The 21769-nt window shown below is 37.9% G+C and overlaps 1 protein-coding gene across 1 annotated transcript; it reads left to right on the top strand.

The window, feature by feature from the left end:
* The first annotated feature begins 1656 nt into the window (after positions 1 to 1656).
* Positions 1657 to 21730, top strand: LOC146137284 (NACHT, LRR and PYD domains-containing protein 13-like). The gene is made up of 10 exons (XM_083393824.1): positions 1657 to 1710; positions 3840 to 4023; positions 5622 to 7339; positions 11299 to 11451; positions 12163 to 12315; positions 13026 to 13178; positions 13891 to 14043; positions 17531 to 17692; positions 20688 to 20825; positions 21623 to 21730. Exons 1-10 carry the CDS (start codon positions 1657 to 1659, stop codon positions 21728 to 21730), a joined length of 2976 nt encoding a protein of 991 aa, XP_083249950.1.
* The last annotated feature ends 39 nt before the right edge of the window (positions 21731 to 21769 follow it).

Raw genomic sequence — 21769 nt, 5'->3', positions numbered from 1 at the left:
TAAAATAAGTGATATGTTAAATTTTGGAGAAACTAAGTGCATTGATTCGTTGATTAATGTCTGTATTTCTTAATAACGTGGAGAAGTAAAACAAGAAAAACTCGCAGAAACAATGCTAAATATTTTAAAAGCATGGGGGCCACGAGGGTTGGGAGCCTTTTAAAGGGGGCCACGAAGCATAAAAGGTTGAGAACCACTGATTTAAGGTATAACGGCCATATTTAATTGCAATTGTACTAACTTAGAGATATACGATAAAATTCATCCAGCGTTAGATCTATTTTTTAATCATATTTTATATAACAGGCTAGCATCAGGGGGACTCGAACTTTTATCGCGATCGATGTTTTTTTGCAATATTGCCGTTGTATTGTATGTCGTCACATCTTTTGAAACACGATAACGCAATGTTTGATTTTTTCGCTTGACTATTTTATTTGCGCTCGACATCACAGCCTTACAACTGTGGAGTCAATGCCCTCACAACACGTTTGTCAAAATCAGCTCGTGCACGAGCAATTTGTTATGTGCCCAATGAGAAAAGCCTCCTGAATTTACAGTTTAGCTCCAATTCAACCAATTAAACTCAATTTTTGTCGCGCTTCGCGTGACCGAACCAATCTTTAATATTTTCAAGTTTACTCAGTGATGTTTCATTATAAAAGGCCGAATTGCGTTTCGTAGGGGGGTGCAAGGCATAGGAAAATTACCAAAGGGGCGCGGCTGATAAAAGGTAAAGAGCCACTATTTTTAGACAACCAATAGGCAAAATAAGCTATAAACTATAATGCCGAAGAGGAAAACTCTGTTTACTGATGTTTACTGCTACGCCAGAAGTATCATTGTTTCAGAAAACGACGTATTAATTTCGAAGCTGAATGCATTACCTTTGGATATGGCACGTTTTTCTCAAACGTAACAATTCTACTTTCGTTTTACTTGCAGGAAAAAAATGTCCTCTTTTTGGGTGCTGAAAATATGGTAGCCCTATATTTACTGAGCTTGGATTTGTCATAGATTTAGATGAAAACTATACACTTGGGCTCGCTGTGTTGTTAGGTCATATACCACAATTCATCATTAGAAAAGTACAAACTGAAAAGACACAGAGACGCAAGCATTTTGAACACAAAAACAAGTCGAAATCCTTTTTCAAACATCAAACACGACATTTCGCTAAGCAAAAGCAAAAATTTGATCAATTAATGAAGGCATTCTCTTATTAACCTCTGTATGCATTACTGAAAATAGCCCATGTCCTTATGTCTCAAAGGCAGCCCATTTACTTTGGCAGAAACCGTTGTTAACCGTGTTTAGAGGTAGCAGCGCAAGAGATTCATGGAAGAGCTAAAGATGTGGCCAAAGTGCAAAAGCTAGCATTGTCCGATAATACGATGCAAAGGAGATGTTCAATGATCGCTGCATCACTAAAAAATTGTTCTAGCCAAGCTTCGTCATGTGCCCTGCTTCGGGCTTCAATTAGATGAAACGACTGATATTACCAGTCAAGCTCAATTGATCGTTTATGTTCGCTTTCCAAACACAGAACGCAAGACAATTTTAGATCACTATCTGTTATGTCTTTCTACTGGCATAAACACTACTGCTTTAAGTATATTTTCAAAAGTAAACAATTACTTCTCCGAACATGCAGTAATGTGGTGCAAGTGCAAGGCTGTATTCACCGACGGCGCCAGGGCTATGGTCAAAGTGCGTAACGGGGTAGTTGCTCTCATAAAGCAAGTCACAACGGAGGTTGTATATATTTCAACAGTGGAGACATGACCACCGTGCTATCTAAACGCCACTATATCGAAACTAAAACAATCTGTCATTGCATTTCAAAGTGCATACTGTCAGGTCGCTTATAAATTTATTGTACGTTCAAATAATTCAGCATAGCTCGCTTTAAATGAAATAGCTTACAGCGCAGTAAAAACACGTGTTGCCAGTAAGGAGTACATCGTTGACTGGATTGCAGTACAATTCGGATACGACTAACGTCCAGGAAAAACGAATGCGTTGGGGATTAAAACTGGCCAGACCACAATACTAAAAACAAAATCGTATCGCGCTTTTAATAAACTTGTCAGCGAAATGGAAGATGACGGGCGTCTTGTTTATTATTCCAAAGTTAAGTGGCTCTCTCGTGGAAGAGTATTGGAAAGAGTGTGGAAACGGCGAGGGGAACTTGTTGTGTGGTTCAATGGACAAGACGACAATAGAACTAATTTGTTTCAAGATTTGTTTTGGCTAGATATGCTAGCTTATCTTGTTAAAATATTCGATATGCTTAATGAGCTCAATACAACTTTACAAGGAAAAGGAATTGATAAATTCAAAGCTACCTCCAAATCGCATCATTCAAGAAAAAGTTCAATGTTTGGAAAAATAAATTTTTAGTAACAACCTGAACAGTTTGAAAACCCTGCAGACCTTCGTGTCTGCATGTAAATGAAAAGAACAGAAAATAAGCTGGAGCGACGTATCATCAAGGCGGCGAGCTCTCATTTGCACACACTGCTCGAGAGGTTTGAAGCTTATTTTCCAAGCCATCAGGCAGCAAAAATAAAATCAGAACTGTGGATTTTGAACCCCTTTGGCGAACAGCAGCCTCCGGGAACTTTAGATCATATTCTTGAAAAAGGCTTACCATATGTTCTCTTTTAGGAGGATTTGTCTTCTTTTTTCAAAAAAACTGAATGGTCCTCCGAGGACGCTCAAAAATGCCCAAATGTCCTCTTTTTTTCATTTCGAGTTAGTTGCCTATACTTTCAACAGGACGTTAAGGCGAGACGTATTTATTTCCAAAAAAATACTGCAGCCATGAAACATGCTGAATTGCTTGTTTAAAAAGGTTTTACAACAAATTACCCTACTAGCCCTACCTTCTTAATTGTTATTGCAAACATTGCGTCAAAAGAATTGCAACGGAAGCTCACATGTAAAAACAGCTTCTCACATGTTTTGTGCCTTTTTTTGCTTTGTTTTTGTAACTTTTGCCTCCAACTACTAAGGAACTGAAAAACATCATCAAAGTCAAAGATAACAATTTTACTTTCGTTTTACTTGCCGTGAAAAACGTCGTTTAAAATCTCCCCACCTTAAAAACGATTTCTGTCAACAAGCGTTTTTGAATCGTGAAAAACACTCTGAATGCTTTTGTTCCCAATTGGGCTGAAATTTTCACAAATATTCAGCAGCAAACGAGTCATTAATCACGTGCATTAACGACTGCTAATTCTCTTTGTGTATAAATGGTCGTTGTTAATTAAGGTAAATCTATTGAAGCATAAGCTATCTATATCTATATCGGTAAAGGCTCACGGTTTCAATACACAAATTATTTCATTGTTATTTTACAAATAGGGGAAACTAAAGGGTGCAAACTTACTGTGCTTGTTTCGTGCGGATGAAACTTTTCAAAAAATAAAGTGCAGACAGTTCTTTTAAAGATTGAAAAGCGCTACACTAGGGAACAGTCATTCGTTTTTCTGGCATGCGATACTGATGAGCTTGTATAGCACAGTTACCTTGGACATAATCTTTGTAGTTTTGCCATCAAAAATTTAAAATAACAATAAAAGAGAACTATTTTCTTATCTTAAAACCATCTTAAATTGGCTTTTAACTTTACACATTATATCTCTGTTTAATTACATTATTTATTTGGCCTTTTCTTCAAAGCTGTTTTAGGTAAAACGCAGTTTCAAAAGTAAAATAAATCAAATATATTTGTTGTTTTAAGTAAAATAAATGCTAAAAATGACCCGAAACTATTTGTGTTAAAATGTTATATCGCAATTAAATTAAAATTGAACATCAACGTATCTATACAGGGTGAAAATGCACCTCAGCTTCCACCAGCAAACAACCAGCCAACCAATGTCCTTCCCGTAAACATTGGTGATGTTTACGGTCATCAAGGTCCCATACAAAACCTCCATGGCGACGTTCATATATATGGCCAGCTACAGGGACCTGGAGTGGCTTCCGACTCAACAGCGACCTCACCCGACAACGGTTGGTGATAACTTCGATTTAAAACTAATGGCCAAGTGTGGGTTGCGCTACAGCAGGGCTGAGTCGGAGTCGGACTCGGGACTCGAGTAAGACCACGTTAAACTACTATGAGTCCTGAGTCGGACGTGCGCATGCGCAGTACCATATTATAAAACTGAAATGGTTACCAACTGTAAATCGTAAAGGCGGAATAGCATATGTTGTATACTTTCCAACCACGTATTGTGGGTGGATGAATTATATGAACCCCTAAGTGGTTGCAGAATAACCACCATATTTAATTACGTAATGGGTGAAATAAAGGCTGTAGAGTCAGGGCTGGACTCGGGACGAAATCTCACATTTGACCGGAGTCGGACTCGGGTTTACTTTTTTGGCCGGAGTCGGACTCGGGTTATTTTTAACCGGCTCCGCAGCCCTGCACCACAGTAGTGATTTATTTGCGTGCATAAACGCGACTGTTTCTTAATAAGTTGCCTGTGATGGATTCCAAAAACAGTTTTGATCGTTTTTTTCTTAACATTAAAATCGGCTAGAATAGATCGATGCAGAGCAGTGTGCGTTGCCAGGTAATATTTCACCGTGGGACGAAATGACGTCACTCGGAAATACTTTTATGACTTATCATAAATACAAATAGATAAAACACAATCATCATACAACAGTTGTGAGGCCAAAATTATGATTCACATGTGGCTTTAAATCGCATTAGCAGCTGGACAGCAATGGTTGCGTTGTTTGGAATACAAAAATTAAAAAAAAAATCCCAATTTTAAACAATATAATAGTATCCCCATTTTAAACAATATAATAGTATCCCCATTTTAAACAATATAATAGTATCCCCATCTTAAACAATATAGTGGCATCCCCATTTTAAACAATATAGTGGCATCCCCATTTCAAACAATATAATGGCATCCCCATTTTAATCTTTTTCCGGACAAAATAAGTGTTTTTTAACCGATTAGTGTCATTTTAAGGGTTTTTGCATTTACCTATAATTAACGGTAAAAAGTAAGTCATGGGGGAGGGGTATTCCCTTGTTTCATTTAAATTGTAATACGACGGCGTTAAATTAACCCCATAATGATGTTAATATCGTTTGCTAGAACGATTTCCAATATTGCTGATCCCAGTATGAGCCTTTTGCTTGTTAAAGAGTTCTTAAGTTGGAGATAAATCAAAAGTGATTAGCGATTATACAATAAATAAAACAGTGTAGGTAACTTTGTATAGGCCCTAAAGCAAAATCAGTTGCTGACAAAATAACACACATTAATTTTGGAAATAAAAAAGCGTTTATTAATATAAGCTTATCGTTTGCTCGCGATTCGCGTTGAAGTAAAATAAACACGAGGCGTTAACCATTTACTCACTGTTCGGTGGCTGGGATAAGCTAAGCGTGCAGAGCAAAATGTTACGCTAGTTTATCAAGGAAGTTGTACATTCATCCATATGTGTTAGTTAACTAACATCTTAAAACAAAATGGTGAACCAATTGAGTGCATTAATATTGCGGACAACATTTAACTTTTATTCGTTTTATTCCTGCCTTGGTAGCGTCCATCTTTAAAGAATAGTTCATACCTTTTCAGCAGCATCATGGCAAGAAAAGTCTCAGGAAGCAGCTGATAAGGTCATCGGGACTCTACCAAGCAACCCAGTTCCTCTTGACATCATTCGGGATTCGCAAGCACCTTTGGAGGAATTTGGTTTAAAAGGATTGAAGCAAATCAGAGACAACCAGGTCAACTCAACCACGCTTAAACTCAACCAACTATTTACTGCTGCAAAACAAGAAGCAATCAGTGAAGCTAAAAGTAAGGAATTTAGAAATAAAGCAGCATATGACGATTACGTGGAGAGGCATGGCAATGTGGTCGGTATGACTGGAATAGCTGGAATTGGAAAAACTACTGCTACTATACAGACACTATCGAAGCTTGCAGATGAACTACCAGCAGATCAAAAGGGATATTGGCTTTTTAAATACCTAAAGACTTTAGATCTTAACAAAGAAATGGGTGTTCTACAATTGCTGTCATCCAACCCAAACTTGAAACACACAAAGGAAATAGATGATCAAATACTGGAAAAACTTTCCAAATCCAACAAGCTGTTTATCTTTCTGGATGGTTTGGACGAACCTAGGTTCAAGGATCTTGACATGGATGCTCCAGTGATCGGATTGTACGATCGCGCAACGCCGGTTGTCATTCTACAAAACCTACTTCGTGGCGACATTCTTCCAAATGCTCACAAGCTGCTTACTTCACGACCGGGAGCTTTTCTCAAGCTACACCCAAGTTGCAAGCCCCACTTTGTAGTCAAGGTAATCGGCTTCAACGAACGCTCTCAAGATTTGTATTTTCAACAAATTTGCCCAAAGCAAGAAGATTATGAGAAGGTCACCAAGTCACTTGATCAAAACCCACATGCAAAAGCTTTATGCTTTCTTCCTATATTTGCCAAAACCGTCGCACCTTACATCATAAAGCATGGCACTAAAGATGGCACTTTTACTCTCACAGATGTGTTTGCGGCTTTTGTGGATGATTGCATTCGCTCGCCTAAGTTTAAGGAACATCCAAGAATTTTGCGCAAACTTTCAGACTTGGCTTTACACGGAATGCTCAACGACAAGATCATGTTCGACGAAGAAGTCTTTGATGAAGTCGGACTTAATTCTGAAGGAATGGAGGACTTTCTCAACATGCAAGTTTTCTCTAGCGACCTCAACCTTCGTATACTGGAAGGGGATAAAGTATTCTTCTTTATTCATTTGCTGTGGCAAGAATTTTTTACATCACTCAAGCTGTTGTTCGATACAGACCTGGCTACATTTTCTGGGCTGCTACAAAGCATGAAAAGTAATACGTGGGAAATGGTTCTTCGGTTTCTTTTCGGGTTGCTAAACACGGGACTCCATCGTAAGCTAAAGCCTATTTTTAAAATCTCTTCCACCGATGTTGACAGCAAGAAACGTTTGCTGAAAGGCCTGATTGATTCGCTTGGATCTCAACTTTTATCAAACGATGACGAAAGCTTTAACTCCAATTTGTTTAGGCTTTGCAGTTTGGCGCAGGAATCAAACGATAAAGAAATCACCGCGAAAGTGGCCGATTCCCTCCCTGGAGAGCTTCATATAACGGGTGGAACGATCCTTCCCAGTGAAGTGTCAAGTCTCTGCCACGTGCTTCGAGCAACACAAAGAGAGCTGGTCATCAGCATCGGGGAACCTTACAAACCAGTCACATTTACCGGCAACGGTTTAGAAATGTTGATGGAGACAATGGCGAGAACCAAACACAAGGTTTGTGAAGTTTTACTGTTGTTTTCAGTTTTAATTTTTATACACTATTTTCAAATAAATTCAGCAAAGCAGCGGTAAACGCTAAACGAACCCTGCACCGTTTTGAAGCCACACAACATTGAACTTTCTGAAGCAGGAGTCGGTAACCTTTTCTAGTCGCGGACCTGACCAAAATTTAAAAAGGGCTCGGCGAGCCGTAATAAATATAAACTTGAAATTTTCCTAAAATGTTGAGTTTTAAGCGTTTCATTATAATAACTGTTAATCAGGGACGACCTAGTTTTTTGGTTGTAAATTAGCTATTATTTAACACTAGACGAAATGCCCGGCGTTGCCCAGGTTAAATAGAATATTTTCCAGTTATTCTTACTGGTTAAAAAATAATTACACCTACAATAACCATCATAATGTACGAAGTCTACCTGAATTTAATCTGGTTAAACAAAATGAAACAATCCATCATACTTTGGCTCTTTATTACTATTGCACATTACGTTGTACCATGCTAAACTGACAGCCTCATGTTATAGCCTATAATTATGGAATCAGCAAATAACCCGAAAGTTATGTTACGGAGAGCGTATAAAGTTCTGAAGAGGCATAAATAATGCAAACATATTTTTGTAATGTCATAACAAATTTGCTTATGCCTAAACGTTTGTACTGCGTGTCACTAAATAAAAAATTCAAATCATGTCATATCGTAGGTCTAAAATCAGTTAACCTAATGTTTTTCCACAGTCAGAGTAACACCCCACAGCCTGTGTGAAAGCGGCATTAATAGAATGTCGTGTTTAATTATATGACTTATCTGCATGGCTCTAAAGATCTAATTCTTTGTCTCCGTAATTTCCCAATACTTATTTAATTTGTTTAACACAATCTAAAGACTAAAAATTAACGTAGGCCTGTAACCTAAAAAGCAGTATCTAAAAGCCCTCTTGCCCTTTGCCAAGGGGGGCAAGAGGAGGGGCAAAAGTGCCCTTTTTATAAAAAGTGATATATTGCTTTCACAACGTTAAATATTATGCGACGGAAATCATAAAGGGGGTAGGGTTGAGCTACGGAATAATGCAATAAATTCGTAAAATGACATGCTTGACATTTGTTAAAACATTTTTAGTATCATTTTAAGCCAATCTAGAGGGCGTGGCTGCAAAAATTTTGCCGGGGGAATACCCCCGCACCCCCCAATATTTCGGCTCGCTACGCTCGCTTGCAGTCTATGTTGCCCTTACCAAAAAATTCGCCACCCTTGCCCTGAAATCGCTCCGGCGTCTCTGTAAACACACAAACTTGGCTAAACACGTCTCGCATATATTTCGTAACGAAAACCTGTGAAATTAGACTTTTACGTGGTTAAACAAACTGCAAAAAGCTATAAACGTTTGCACTGCGTGTCACTAAATAGAACTTTAATTATTAGGTCATATCGTGTGTCTAATGCTTCCCCACAATCAGAGTAACACCCCACAGCCTGTGTAAAAGCGGTATTAATGTGAAAGCGGAATGGCGTGTTTAACTTTGTGACATATCTGCGTGGCTTTAAAGATCTAATGCTTTGTTGCCGTAAATTTCCAGTAAATTGTTCATTTGGTTTAAACAGTTTAAAGATGAAAATTTAACTTATAACCTAAAAAGCAGTTTTGTGTCTGAAATAGGTCACAAAAAATCACTAATTCACGTGTTACCAACATTGTATAAGCTGGCTGAAGCCGTATATTATAGCCGATAATTACAAAATAATTGCGGTATTTACAACAAACAAATTGCAACGTTGTGTGTTTTTTTAAATGGAGCTACTAAACACGACTCGCATATTTTACCTAACGAAAACCCGTGACATATATCGATGGAAAATCGCTTAAAAAGTAGTAGCAGCAATTATTCAAATTGGCGAAATTCAAGCAAATACGTAAAACCCATACTGCATCCAAAGAAAGAAAATCCTCTTTTAGAAGTAAATTTGCTTAAAGTTCAAACCGCTACAATAAACGCGATATAAACTTTGCCACATGAAACTTTATTTTTTAAGGCAATTTACTTCACGCAGGTTATTGCCTTATAAATGTGTGAAAAGGTTTAACCCGTTTCGTCATAAGGTTCTGCAAGTCGCACGCCCGCTCTTTCAAGTTAACATGCAACGAATGTTGTGTGATGTTTTTGAAATGGTATAAAAATTGCTCACCCGTGACCGGTTTGCGACGGCGTTCGCTTGAGATGCGAGACTTTCTCTCATAGAAAGAAAACAATTTTTTCTGTCTGGGAGCACACGAGTTTCTATTTTACCGACTTGCGAGGCGACTCGATTAAGAGGAGCAATAGGAGCCATACGTTTCTCTGTCTGTTTCCCTAAAACGCGAACATGCTGACCAACAAACTTTTCCATTTTATATATTAGATTTGAAAAAAGGACGGTAAAGCGTTTGCGCCAAGCGCGAAGAAAAGCTATTGTGCAAATATTTGATGTCCCCCGGGGGTAGCGAAAGGACGTGAGGTTCATCGAGTGTGCTGCCGCCGATAAACATAGTCTAATCATAACCAACAATAAAATTCAAAAAAAAAAGATATGCGGAAAATTTAATCGTTAATCTATGATGTAATTTGAATAGGATATGATGTAATTTAAATAGAACCGTTAAAATGTCGATATAGTTTATTTTTATATTTAAACCACACAAGAACTATAGTGTGCAGCACCATAAAATACAATCAGACATACTAAGATAGCGTAACGTTCATTGTTGATAGTACTAGTAGTTTATGTACTTCGCATCTTGGCCGAAAAAAATGCGCAAAAAGTGCGCAAAATTTTTACATTTATGTAGTTAAAATAGACAACAAATTCTGGCAACGGCCTTTTGCCAAGTTGTAAAAGAGGTGGAGGGCCGGGTGAATTATATTGGCGGGGTTGCCGACCCCTGCTCTTAAAAGATACTTTAAACTTCTATCACCGCATGATGACAGTAGAGTGTCCCCGAGTTTTTTGACATTAGTGGACAACTTGTTTTTTTCACAACGGTTTGATTTCCTGTTGTTCACCGAGAATTGATGGCACACATATTGCTGTATAGTCGGCAAAAATATTCATGGTCTGATGTTACGACGTTTAAATGGCGTTGTTATGCCGAAAAACAGACCGCCATTGCTCGCCTCTGAGATTAAACCGGTGAAATTAGAACAAATTACCAACGCGGTTTGTACAACTTTATTGCGTAATAACATGCGCGACTTTAATTGAGTCTATTTAGCTAAAAACGCAAAACGCTTTTTTTTTTATACACTAATATTTTTCTGTTTTATTTTCTGATATAACCCTCTTAATTGGCGCGACAAATTACGTTTTTCAGTTTGTTATTGGACATTAGTGTTTGGGATGTTATACTCCGCACTCCCCAAACTCTTCGTAGTCACTGTCTTCCCTACAGCGTTAAACGCTTCCACCTCCAGCAAGTATTTAAGTTTTTTAATTCAGTATCCAGATTTTATTATTTCGTTGATGATACTAACTGGAAACGTTTTAACGCGAGTTTCATGTTTAATGAGGAGATAATTAATTTACAAATACAAAAGCAAAGTTTTAAATAAAACAAAGTTCAAACAAGCGCATTTTTAGGAGCAATAACTACAGTTTGAGTTTAAAACTATTCGGATCTCACGCCTTAACAATGTGCGTACTCTATAGCTGAGTTAATAGGAATTTTAGTAAAATTGTTTTAGGCGCATAAATATTATGGCATTTCAACTTTAGGAACGACTCAATTAATTACAGTTTACAATAAAACGTCATATTAACCCGCATTTTTCCTTCAGCGACTTTACTTACACTTTTTAAACCACGTGATTGACTAAAGGTAGCCAACAATGGCGGGCGAGGCAAACTGATCGGCGCATAAGTTTGAGAACCTCACCTATCTGGGACAGCGCTCATTCCAATATATCTTGTTGTTATTTTGTAGATGGATGAAGTACGTGTGCGGACAACTGGATCACGTGACTTCACTGCCTTGTCCACCTGCGTCCAGAAGATAAACCGCCTGCGGTTGTACACTACGAGCGATCTGTCCGGTTTCGAAGTTCTTACTGCAGCAATCGCACGCAGAGAAACACCTGTAAGTTAACTTACGTGCAACAATTGGCATGTTTATGTCACAATGGTCATTAGAGTGCGATGGGGCGGGCGCGATTATCCAATCACACTATCGACAGTCAAGCGGATAGGGGATGTCCCATTGGTGAAACGGGGACGTGTGAAATAAATAAGGGGCATCCCCGTGGGTCAACCATTGCACAGGGGAAAGTCCCACCAAGCATGGGTAGTGTTTGGGATGTTCGTAGTCACCATCCAGATTTTAATATTTCGTTGATGATACTAACTGGAAACGTTTCAACGCAAGTTTCGTGTTTAATGAGGAGATAATTAATTTACAAATACAAAAGCAAAGTTTTAAATAAAACAAAGTTCAAACAAGCGCATTTTTAGGATCAATAACTACAGTTTGAGTTTAAAACTGTTCGGATCTCATGCCTTAACAATGGGCGTACTCTAAGCTGAGTTAATAGGAATTTTAGTAAAATTGTTTTAGGCGCATAAATATTATGGCATTTCAACTTTAGGAACGATTCAATTAATTACAGTTTACAATAAAACGTCATATTAACCCGCATTTTTTCTGCAGCGACTTTACTTACACTTTTTAAACACGTCATTGACTAAGGTAGTCAACAATGGCGGGCGAGGCAAACTGATCGGCGCATAAGTTTGAGAACCTCACCTATCTGGGAAAGCGCCCATTCCAACATATCTTGTTGTTATTTTGTAGATGGATGAAGTACATGTGACGACAACTGGATCACGTGACCTCACTGCCTTGTCCACCTGCGTCCATAAGATAAACCGCCTTGTGTTGAACAATTCGAGCGATCTGTCCGGTTTCGAGGTTCTTACTAAAGCAATCGCACGCAGAGAAACACCTGTAAGTTAACTTACGTGCAACAACTGGCATGTTTATGTCACAATGGTCATTATTGCGATGAGGCGGGCGCGATTATCCAACCACACAATCGACAATCGAGCGGATATGGGAAGTCCCTGGGTGAAACGGGGACATGTGAAATAGATAAGGGGCATCCCCGTGGGTCAACCATTGCACAGGGGAAAGCCCCACCAAGCATGGGTAGTGTTTGGGATGTTCGTAGTCACCATCCAGATTTTAATATTTCGTTGATGATACTAACTGGAAACGTTTTAACGCAAGTTTCATGTTTAATGAGGAGATAATTAATTTACAAACACAAACGCAAAGTTTTAAATAAAACAAAGTTCAAACAAGCGCATTTTTAGGAGCAATAACTACAGTTTGAGTTTAAAACTGTTCGCATCTCACGCCTTAACAATGTGCGTACTCTATAGCTGAGTTAATAGGAATTTTAGTAAAATTGTTTTAGGCGCATACATATTATGGCATTTCAACTTTAGGAACGATTCAATTAATTACAGTTTACAATAAAACGTCATATTAACCCGCATTTTTTCTTCAGCGACTTTACTTACACTTTTTAAACCACGTCATTGACTAAGGTAGCCAACAATGGCGGACGAGGCAAACTGATCGGCGCATAAGTTTGAGAACCTCATCTATCTGGGACAGCGCACCCACCAACATATCTTGTTGTTATTTTGTAGATGGAGGTTGTAAGTGTGGAGATAACTAGATCACGTGACTTCACTGCCTTGTCCACCTGCGTCCATAAGATAAACCGCCTGTTGTTGAACAAGACGAGAGATCTGTCCGGTTTCAAAGTTCTTACTAAAGCAATCGCACGCAGAAAAACACCTGTAAGTTAACTTACGTGCAACAACTGACATGTTTATGTCACAATGGTCATTATTGCGATGGGGCGGGCGCGATTATCCAAGCACACTATCGACAATCAAGCTGATAGGGGAAGTCCCATGGGTAAAACGGGGACGTGTGAAACTGATATGGGGCATCCCCGTGGGTCAACCATTGCACAGGGGAAAGCCCCACCAAGCATGGGTAGTGTTTGGGATGTTCGTAGTCACCATTCAGATTTTAATATTTCGTTGATGATACTAACTGGAAAAGTTTTAACGCGAGTTTCATGTTTAATGAGGAGATAATTAATTTACAAATACAAAAGAAAAGTTTTAAATAAAACAAAGTTCAAACAAGCGCATTTTTAGGAGCAATAACTACAGTTTGAGTTTAAAACTGTTCGGATCTCATGCCTTAACAATGTGCGTACTTTATAGCTGAGTTAATAGGAATTTTAGTAAAATTGTTTTAGGCGCATAAATATTATGGCATTTTAACTTTAGGAACGACTCAATTAATTACAGTTTACAATAAAACGTCATATTAACCCGCATTTTTTCTGCAGCGACTTTACTTACACTTTTTAAACCACGTCATTGACTAAAGGTAGCCAACAATGGCGGGCGAGGCAAACTGATCGGCGCATAAGTTTGAGAACCTCACCTATCTGGGACAGCGCACGTTTCAACATATCTTGTTGTTATTTTGTAGATGGATGAAGTACATGTGAGAGCAACTGGATCACGTGACTTCACTGCCTTGTCCACCGGACTCCATAAGATGAACCGCCTGGAGTTGGACAAAACGAGCGATCTGTCCGGTTTCGAGGTTCTTAATGAAGCAATCGCACGCAGAGAAACACCTGTAAGTTGACTTACGTGCAACAACTGGCATGTTTATGTCATAATGGTCATTATTGCGATGGGGCGGGCGCGATTATCCAAGCACACTATCGACAATCAAGCTGATAGGGAAAGTACCCTGAGTGAAATGGGGACGCATGAAACTGATAAGGGGCATCCCCGTAGGTCAACCATTGCACAGGGGAAAGTCCCACTAAGCATAAGTGCCTCGGAACCAGGATAGTTTAGTAATTTAAACTTAAATAACTACTTTAATAAGTTGCGCGACAAATGCAATATTAGCGTATTACACTTTGTTAATGCACATTAGTGTTTGGAATGTTATACTCCGCAACCCCCGACCCCTTCGTAGTCACTGTCGCCCCTAAAGCGTAAAACGTTTCCACCCACTTTTGGTTTTTTTAACAAATGGATAAGTTTTTAATTCACCATCCAGATTTTATTATTTTGTTAAAGATACTAACTGGAAACGTTTAAACGCAAGTTTCGTGTTTGATGAGGGATAATTTTTTGTACCAATAAAAAAGCAATTTTTTTTAAAAAAAACACAATAGAAGCAAACGAGTTTCAGGTACATTAAACCACAGTTCAAATTTTAAAACTGTAATTAGGAATTTTAGCAATATTGTTTTAAACGCATAAATATATGAAATTTTAACTTTTACAACGACTCAATTACGTCCAGTTCAAAATAAAACGTTATAAGAGCGATCTATCCGGTTTCGAAGTTCTTCTATTTGAAAGAAACACCTGTTAGTCTTACGTTCAACAATTGACATTTACATGGTTTTGTCACTACCGCAATTATAATTCGTCTATTGACTTTCAACTTAATTTCATGAAAAAATGTATTTTGTTTCTCCGTCATTCAGCAAATATGATATTTTGTGCCCGGAGAGTTTACGAACCAATAAAAGATGCATACACATTTACTTGTCAATTCAACGGCTACGTTTTATGCAGATTTCACATTCCGTTACATAATACTCGATATTCGAACACGGTTCAAAAATCTGGAAAATCAATTTTGTAAAATGACTGAACTGAATTATGAATTTTTTTGGTAAATTTACTAACTCCGACTATAATGATGAATCACGTGTCGTGTACGTTTGATGTGTTTATTTCTTTAGAGCAATTGGTCGCGCAAATATTTATCGAGTAGAATCTAAAATTAACATTAACAACTTTTCCGGTTTACAATTAATTTGACCTCTGTCTGTATTTAGAAGTTTAAATAGGTTTTATCAGTAAGTTTAAAACTTTCGTTAACTAACCAAACTATATTTTTCTTTTTTTTTTTAATTAATCGTGTGGAAGTTGGGGTCACGTGAGTTGCGTTGCTTTGCAACAAGTGCAAGCATCATAAACAAGCTGACGTTGTTTGATTGCAACACTGCTGAGTCAAATCTGCAACCTCTAACTGACGCCATCTCATGCAGAACCCATCTCGTATGTTTATGTTAGTTGTGATAAGTAAATAGCATTAACCGCACATGCATGAGTGTCTGCATATATTAGAGGGATGGGGGGCAAAAAATTTCTACGGACCATTTATATTAAACATACCGAGACATGTAGGTTTATCCTAAATACATCAGTGAGAAAATAATACACGCTTCTATACAACTCGCCAATTACATACTTTCATAAAAAGTTGCATGGCTGGACGTTTGTGCTTCACTTAAAAAACGTCTTTTAAGCATAAAGTCGGCACTTGTTTTGACAAAATTACCCTCTCTTGTTTTGTCTAGTTAATAATTCAAACTGTTCTAACAGCGTTGTGCATATTGATAGATGTTTGAAAACGTCTGCAAACAAACACTCAAAAACGTCAGCCGAAGAGGGTTTGGAAATCTGGGACAAGCGCATGGGGCATTTACTTGGAAGCAATCTGTAAACCACAAACGTTCAAAAAACTGGTTGTTTATTCGGATACACACTATTTTGCGCGTTCAGTATTCACAATTGGGTTTATTCGCATCAGTATCTGGATTTTTGTGCAAACGTTTGTAACACGACAAATAAGAAAAATTCAGTTTCGACAGCGGCTTTTGCTTTCACACAGACATTGCTATATTCATTAAACACATTCGGTAGTGGCATGTTTTTCAGGCAAATATGTTGACTTATTTCGGTACTTCAGTATTAAGACACCAACGCAAATTTCTCGCATATTAATAATCTACTGCGAAAAAATTATTTTGCGTCATAGACACAACAGTTTCTTGTTTATCCATAATTCTCCAGATGTTCTACTTCAGCACAGCAGACAATGCCTTAGACCAGTGGTTCCTAACACGGCGCCAAGCAATTCTTAGGGGGTGCGAGCTCTATTTAAATTTTTGTAGTGATTTTAATGGTTTCGTTTCGTGTTTATTCTGTTTTTAAGATGTACTTTTATTTACATTAAAATTACACGCGTGTAGTTAAGTAACTGAAGAAATAATTCACGGTTTTGCAAACTTTTTTGAATTTTTGGACTAATTGCTAATTTTTACGACAGATTTGGATTATGTTTAGATACTAACTCACTTTTTTGCCAACATTGATTTAAAATGCATATTTTCTGCAAAATAGTTATAGTTTTGACAAAAATTCCCTGTGATTAGCCTACCACTGCATGATTTCTGTCTAACACATATTTATTTTCTGAAATACACATATTATCGAACGATAACGGCCCTATTCAAATACAGTTTGGCTGAGTTGCAGATAAACGATAAATGTTATCACCCTATCCAACAATATTTGTTCATATTTTAATATAATAACACCTCAGCAACAGGGGGATGCAACTGCTTTGCGCGGATCTATAATGTTTTTGTATTGTGTGTCGTCACACCTTTTGAAACATGATTAACGCAATGGTTAATTTTTGCGCTGCAGGCGACATTGTTACGTGGTTTCTACGGAGCCTTGTTACTGCTGTGGAGTCAAGGCCCTCACAACACAATTGTCAAAATCAGCTTAACAAAGTCAATTTATTGCACTTCGCGCCACCAACAGTAAATACTTCTTAAAATTGTCTCATTGATATGTAATTCAAAAAGACCGAATAGTTTTTCGTAGGGGGAAGCAAAAGGGAATGACCAAAACCGCCTTTATATTGTTTAAGTTGCCCAAAATTTTATTTTGGAGTGTGCAATCAGACGCACGACGCCTTTGGGCTAAAACAATTTGATCAAAGTGGGCTAAACCTAAAAACATAATTAGATACGCGCGGAACGCTAAAAAAAATTCCATTTACTTGATCAAAATATACAGTTTGTGTGGGGAGGGCATAGCAACGTATTATACGTGACAAAAAAAATTTGCGTTAAAGACGCAACAGTTTCTTGTTTATCCCATACTATTCCCGATGTTGAGGGGGGAAATGCTCCCCTATTGCAGGCACTCATGGTCCAGGATTAGCAGACGACACCTTCGATGTTATGGAAGCTAATAGAGGGGAGATACGTAACAATTAAAATTTCTTGTCATTGCAGATGGAATTGTTGAGACTGTATAACAGCAAGCTGGATTTACGTGGTTTGAGTTTCCTGGCAACAACTGTACACAACATCAACAAGCTGGTATTATGGGATTGCAAAATCGCTGGTTCCGATCTGCAACCTCTAACTGACGCCATATCACGAATGAGTCGACCTGTAAGTCTGTGTTGTATCAATGAAGGGTGTGTTGAATATTGATATAACATTGAGATGGATAAACCACGCAACAGCAATGCGTGTAAACTTTGGTAACTGAACCACTGTCTGGTGTACAATCGATTTTTTCGTAAACGGAATTTTTGTGGCACTATTACTAAGTAATTACCGGCAGGGGCGAATGCGGGATTTTTGTTTGAGGGGTATGAAAAAATTGCAGATATGATGTCACAATGTTACGTCAAATCGTGACGTCACAAGTAACGATATAGCGTTACGTCTAAATGTGAATATTTTTAATATTATGGTATAACGACGGAAAACCACTCGCGTGCAGCGTGAAAAAATGTCTTTGTAAAGTATAAGTTTCCTAAACTTTAATTTTCGAGGGTGCGATAAGACGCACGACCCCCATGGATAAACCGGTTTTCAAGGGAGCTAAGACACCCAGAAACATAACTAAGATTTGAGGGTATTCCGAAATACTTTTGCATTCACTTCGTTACAATAGGAATAATACAGTTGGGGGGAGTCATGGTCACGTGCACTCTACCATGGATCCACCCCTTAATGGCCTCTAAAATGAACCTGACCTGGGTATATTTATTGTGATAGTACTTCTTCTCAATGGACCTTTATTAACTTGACATCGATTTTTGATTGGGTTTACTTATACATTCAATTTACCAACCAAAGCTTTTTACGATTATTAGCTCGATAAACATGTTCCTGATAAAATGATTGCACCCCAAAAAAAGATCCTACTTTTGCGCAAAGAATATTTCTGGAATTTGATAGCGACATTTAGTGTTTTTTATTTGCTTCAGCGCTGATCTTGCATAGCTCGGTTGCTTGAGTGACTGTCCCGGTATGGCCGAGGTCATTAGTTCGAAACTCACCGCAGGCAATTTTTACTTGCCTTGCTTGCAAGGACATCCTTGCAAGACCAACCAAATACGTTTAGACATTCTCAACAAATAACATTCGGCGGTGGTTGTTTTTTTAAACGATAGGCCTAGGTCGTGGATATATTTATTTTCGTGCATTCAGTGCATCGTATTAGACAACAATTTAAATTGTTTGCCCGAAATTGGCGCAATAACATTTTCAAACTAGACCGCAATGTTATTGTTATTAGATTTGCAATTTTCATTTAATGCCAGTTCAATTCGTATTACTTCAGTCTATCGCCAAGTGAATGGATAAGAAATACGAATAAATTTAGATGAGAGGGTTTACGTTAAAATACAAACGCCGGGTTCTTTCTGCATTTTATTTGTGTGATTTTGCAAAACCTAGGTAGAAATAATTAACTTGTTGTGCATTTTTTTTAAAATCGTACACGGACGTAATCACCTGGGGCCTGGTTTATTTTAGTGGATTTAACGAAAAATAGTAATTCATTTAATAATTTTAAGTTGCTAGAGTTCACTAAAACGTCCCATATAATTACTTTGTCCACCATTGCCCCAATAGGTAATATATATCCCAGAGTTGTCACCTGACCTATTGATCGGAAGAAAGCAAGTCTTTGCGATTTTACGTATTTGTTGCTTGACCTATTATGCAACCTTAGGATGCGGCCTGCCAAATTGTTTGTTTTTTGCTTGTTGTGGCCCTTGCACCATTTTAATTTGTACAGGCCTGGTTTAAACTCATCTTCCTTGTACAATTACACTGTGCCCATCAAGTTTCGAGTTTTTTTGATTTGGCATTTTAAACGAATTGCTCTGTAAAAAACAACACAAAGGCTAGATAGTTATTTATGCGAAAGTTAAGCAGAGCATTTAACACTATAGGTTGTTTAAAGCGAAATATTAATATAGCTTTAATATTCTAAAATACGTTTACTGCTTCAACCTTAATTTCCCTTAAGTTAAGCTCTCTGAAATTTATTTTTTCTTTTACAGTTATTATTTTAAAAAAAAAATACTCCCCTGTGTTGTTGAAATAAAGGGTGTGTTGAATATTGGAATGACATTGAAGTGGATAAACCAGACAACAGCATTGCGTGTAACATTTGGTAACTCAGCCACTGTCTGTTGGACAAAAGATTTTTGGTAAACGGCTTTTTTATATCACCATTATTAAAGCAATTGAATGAAATGGTGACGTCACAAGTAACGGACATAGCGTTTCGTCAAAACGCGACTATTTTTTTAAGACGGAAAAGCACTAGCGTGAAAAAAATGATTAGTATAGTTTAAGTTTCCCAAACTTTAATTTTCTATGTTGCGATATGACGCGGATAATTTGGTAGGGATTTGCAATTAAGGCAACATTTTTAACTTAAAGGGCATTTAACTTTAATAATGCAGTTGGTCGGTTTTTACAGTATTTTTTGCCCTTTACTCAATTGATCATTCAGATCACATTAAGCGCATCTAATTTATTAGCACAACTATGAGTAATCTTATTTGTTAAGCCTTGTATGCAAACAAATGTGCAGGCATCTGTGAACTGAAAGACAGGTCACATCATTGTGCTTAAAATGTTTGGTGGTTAAAATTGGAAGTCAATTTAGTCAATTTTCGCCGATGGATAAACCGGTTTTCAAGTGGGCTAAGACATACAAGAAACATACTTTAGATTCGCGGGTATTGCGAAATATTTTTGCTTTCACGTAGATACAATAGGAAAAAACAAGGTTGAGGAGAGCCATAGCCAAGTGTTTTAATGACTGACCCGGTGTCTGGTTTATTTTAGACGCATGTTCACTTTACACAAATTGTGGATTTAATGAAAAATGACAATATTTACAACCACTATAGGCATTCAATAAATTTTCAGCTGCTATAGTTAACCAATGTACCAAAAAATGATTTTTTTCCACAATGGTCCCAATACATTTTATACATCCCAAAGTTGTTACCTGACCTGTTACGAATAGCAGTTTTTTGTTGGTATAAGTTGCAAATATGTATTGTTTAATTTGCTAGGACATGTATACAGCCTAACACCTGCTTGTATCTTACATTATGTTGTGCTGATGTAGATGAGGAAGTTGGAGCTGAGCCTCAACAAGTTGGGATCGCAAGGACTCGCTTTCCTCCGAACTTGTGCCCACAATGTACAAGAGCTGGAGTTAGAAGGATGCGGTATCGATAAAGCTGATGTGGATTCTCTGCGCAAGGTAGGCACTCAGAATTTGGGAATATGTTGCCGAGGCAACGTTGCGACACTAGTGACGTCAGTGCTTAGACGTGTGACGTAACGATACTTCCCGTTGCATCGAATGTACAACTTTAGATTAAAAAATATAAGGATATTTGCAAATACCTATCTCCGGCTTGATGGTAGTTAGTGGCGTTCACGCGAACAATTTGTGAAGTAAGGCGCTTGGAGGTCTGACCTTTTTGCGATCGAATGCATTCGCTTGTTTCTCGCTGAGATCAAGTTTGCTTGGACCTGTCCAGGCCCGACTGAACTAAGAAGCAGAACTAAAAGCAGGAAAAGCTAAACACAAAGCTTCGGGTTCAGAACGAAACAACCTGGCTTGACTCGGGCGAGTAACGAGTAGAGCGAGTTGCGCAATAACGAATCCGCGCGTACTCGGTTAATATGACTTTACTTTTGTAATGACATTTCATGTATTTCTAAATAGTGGCAATTGCGTGTCAGACAAGCGCATGTTTTAATTTTAAATGTGATAACTTTTTTTTAGTCTGACTCGCGCCTATTGTTGTTACACAGATACGCGTATATCCGCTATAGCAAGTTTTACTTTTATAAATAACCGACCAAACAAACAATACAAGTACTCAATGTACCGAGGTAATCTGTGTACTGAGGTAATCACCCATTTTTGCGCCTTTCCATGTACTGCATTTTTGTCGCCAAGAGTAACTCTTAAAAACAGAACATAGAAACTTAAACAGAACATAGAATCGTTACATAATCGATTCACGTCTTAAAAATCTGTCTCCACAGTTATATCAAGAAAAGCAAGCGGAACCAGAAGCAAGTCAAAGCCAAGGAAAATACACTGGACAAGATTTGGACGATGGGGCAGATCATGTAAGAATATTTCAACGTTAAAGTTAAAGTACCAATACATGCTTCTTACTAGACATACCA

Source organism: Ascidiella aspersa, chromosome 7 (genome assembly GCF_963924565.1).
Source record: "Ascidiella aspersa chromosome 7, kaAscAspe10.2, whole genome shotgun sequence".
In the NCBI taxonomy this organism is placed as follows: Eukaryota; Metazoa; Chordata; class Ascidiacea; order Phlebobranchia; family Ascidiidae; genus Ascidiella; species Ascidiella aspersa.
The sequence above is the reverse complement of the archived record's forward strand: the minus strand, read 5'-3'. Positions and strand labels throughout refer to the sequence as shown.

Coding starts and splice junctions, on each gene's coding strand:
- LOC146137284 (XM_083393824.1), top strand. CDS start 1,657: ATGTGGTGCAAGTGCAAGGCTGTATTCACCGACGGCGCCAGGGCTATG. Junction 11,452..12,162: donor TCGCACGCAGAGAAACACCT/GTAAGTTAACTT, acceptor GTTATTTTGTAG/ATGGATGAAGTACATGTGAC. Junction 20,826..21,622: donor ATGTGGATTCTCTGCGCAAG/GTAGGCACTCAG, acceptor CTGTCTCCACAG/TTATATCAAGAAAAGCAAGC.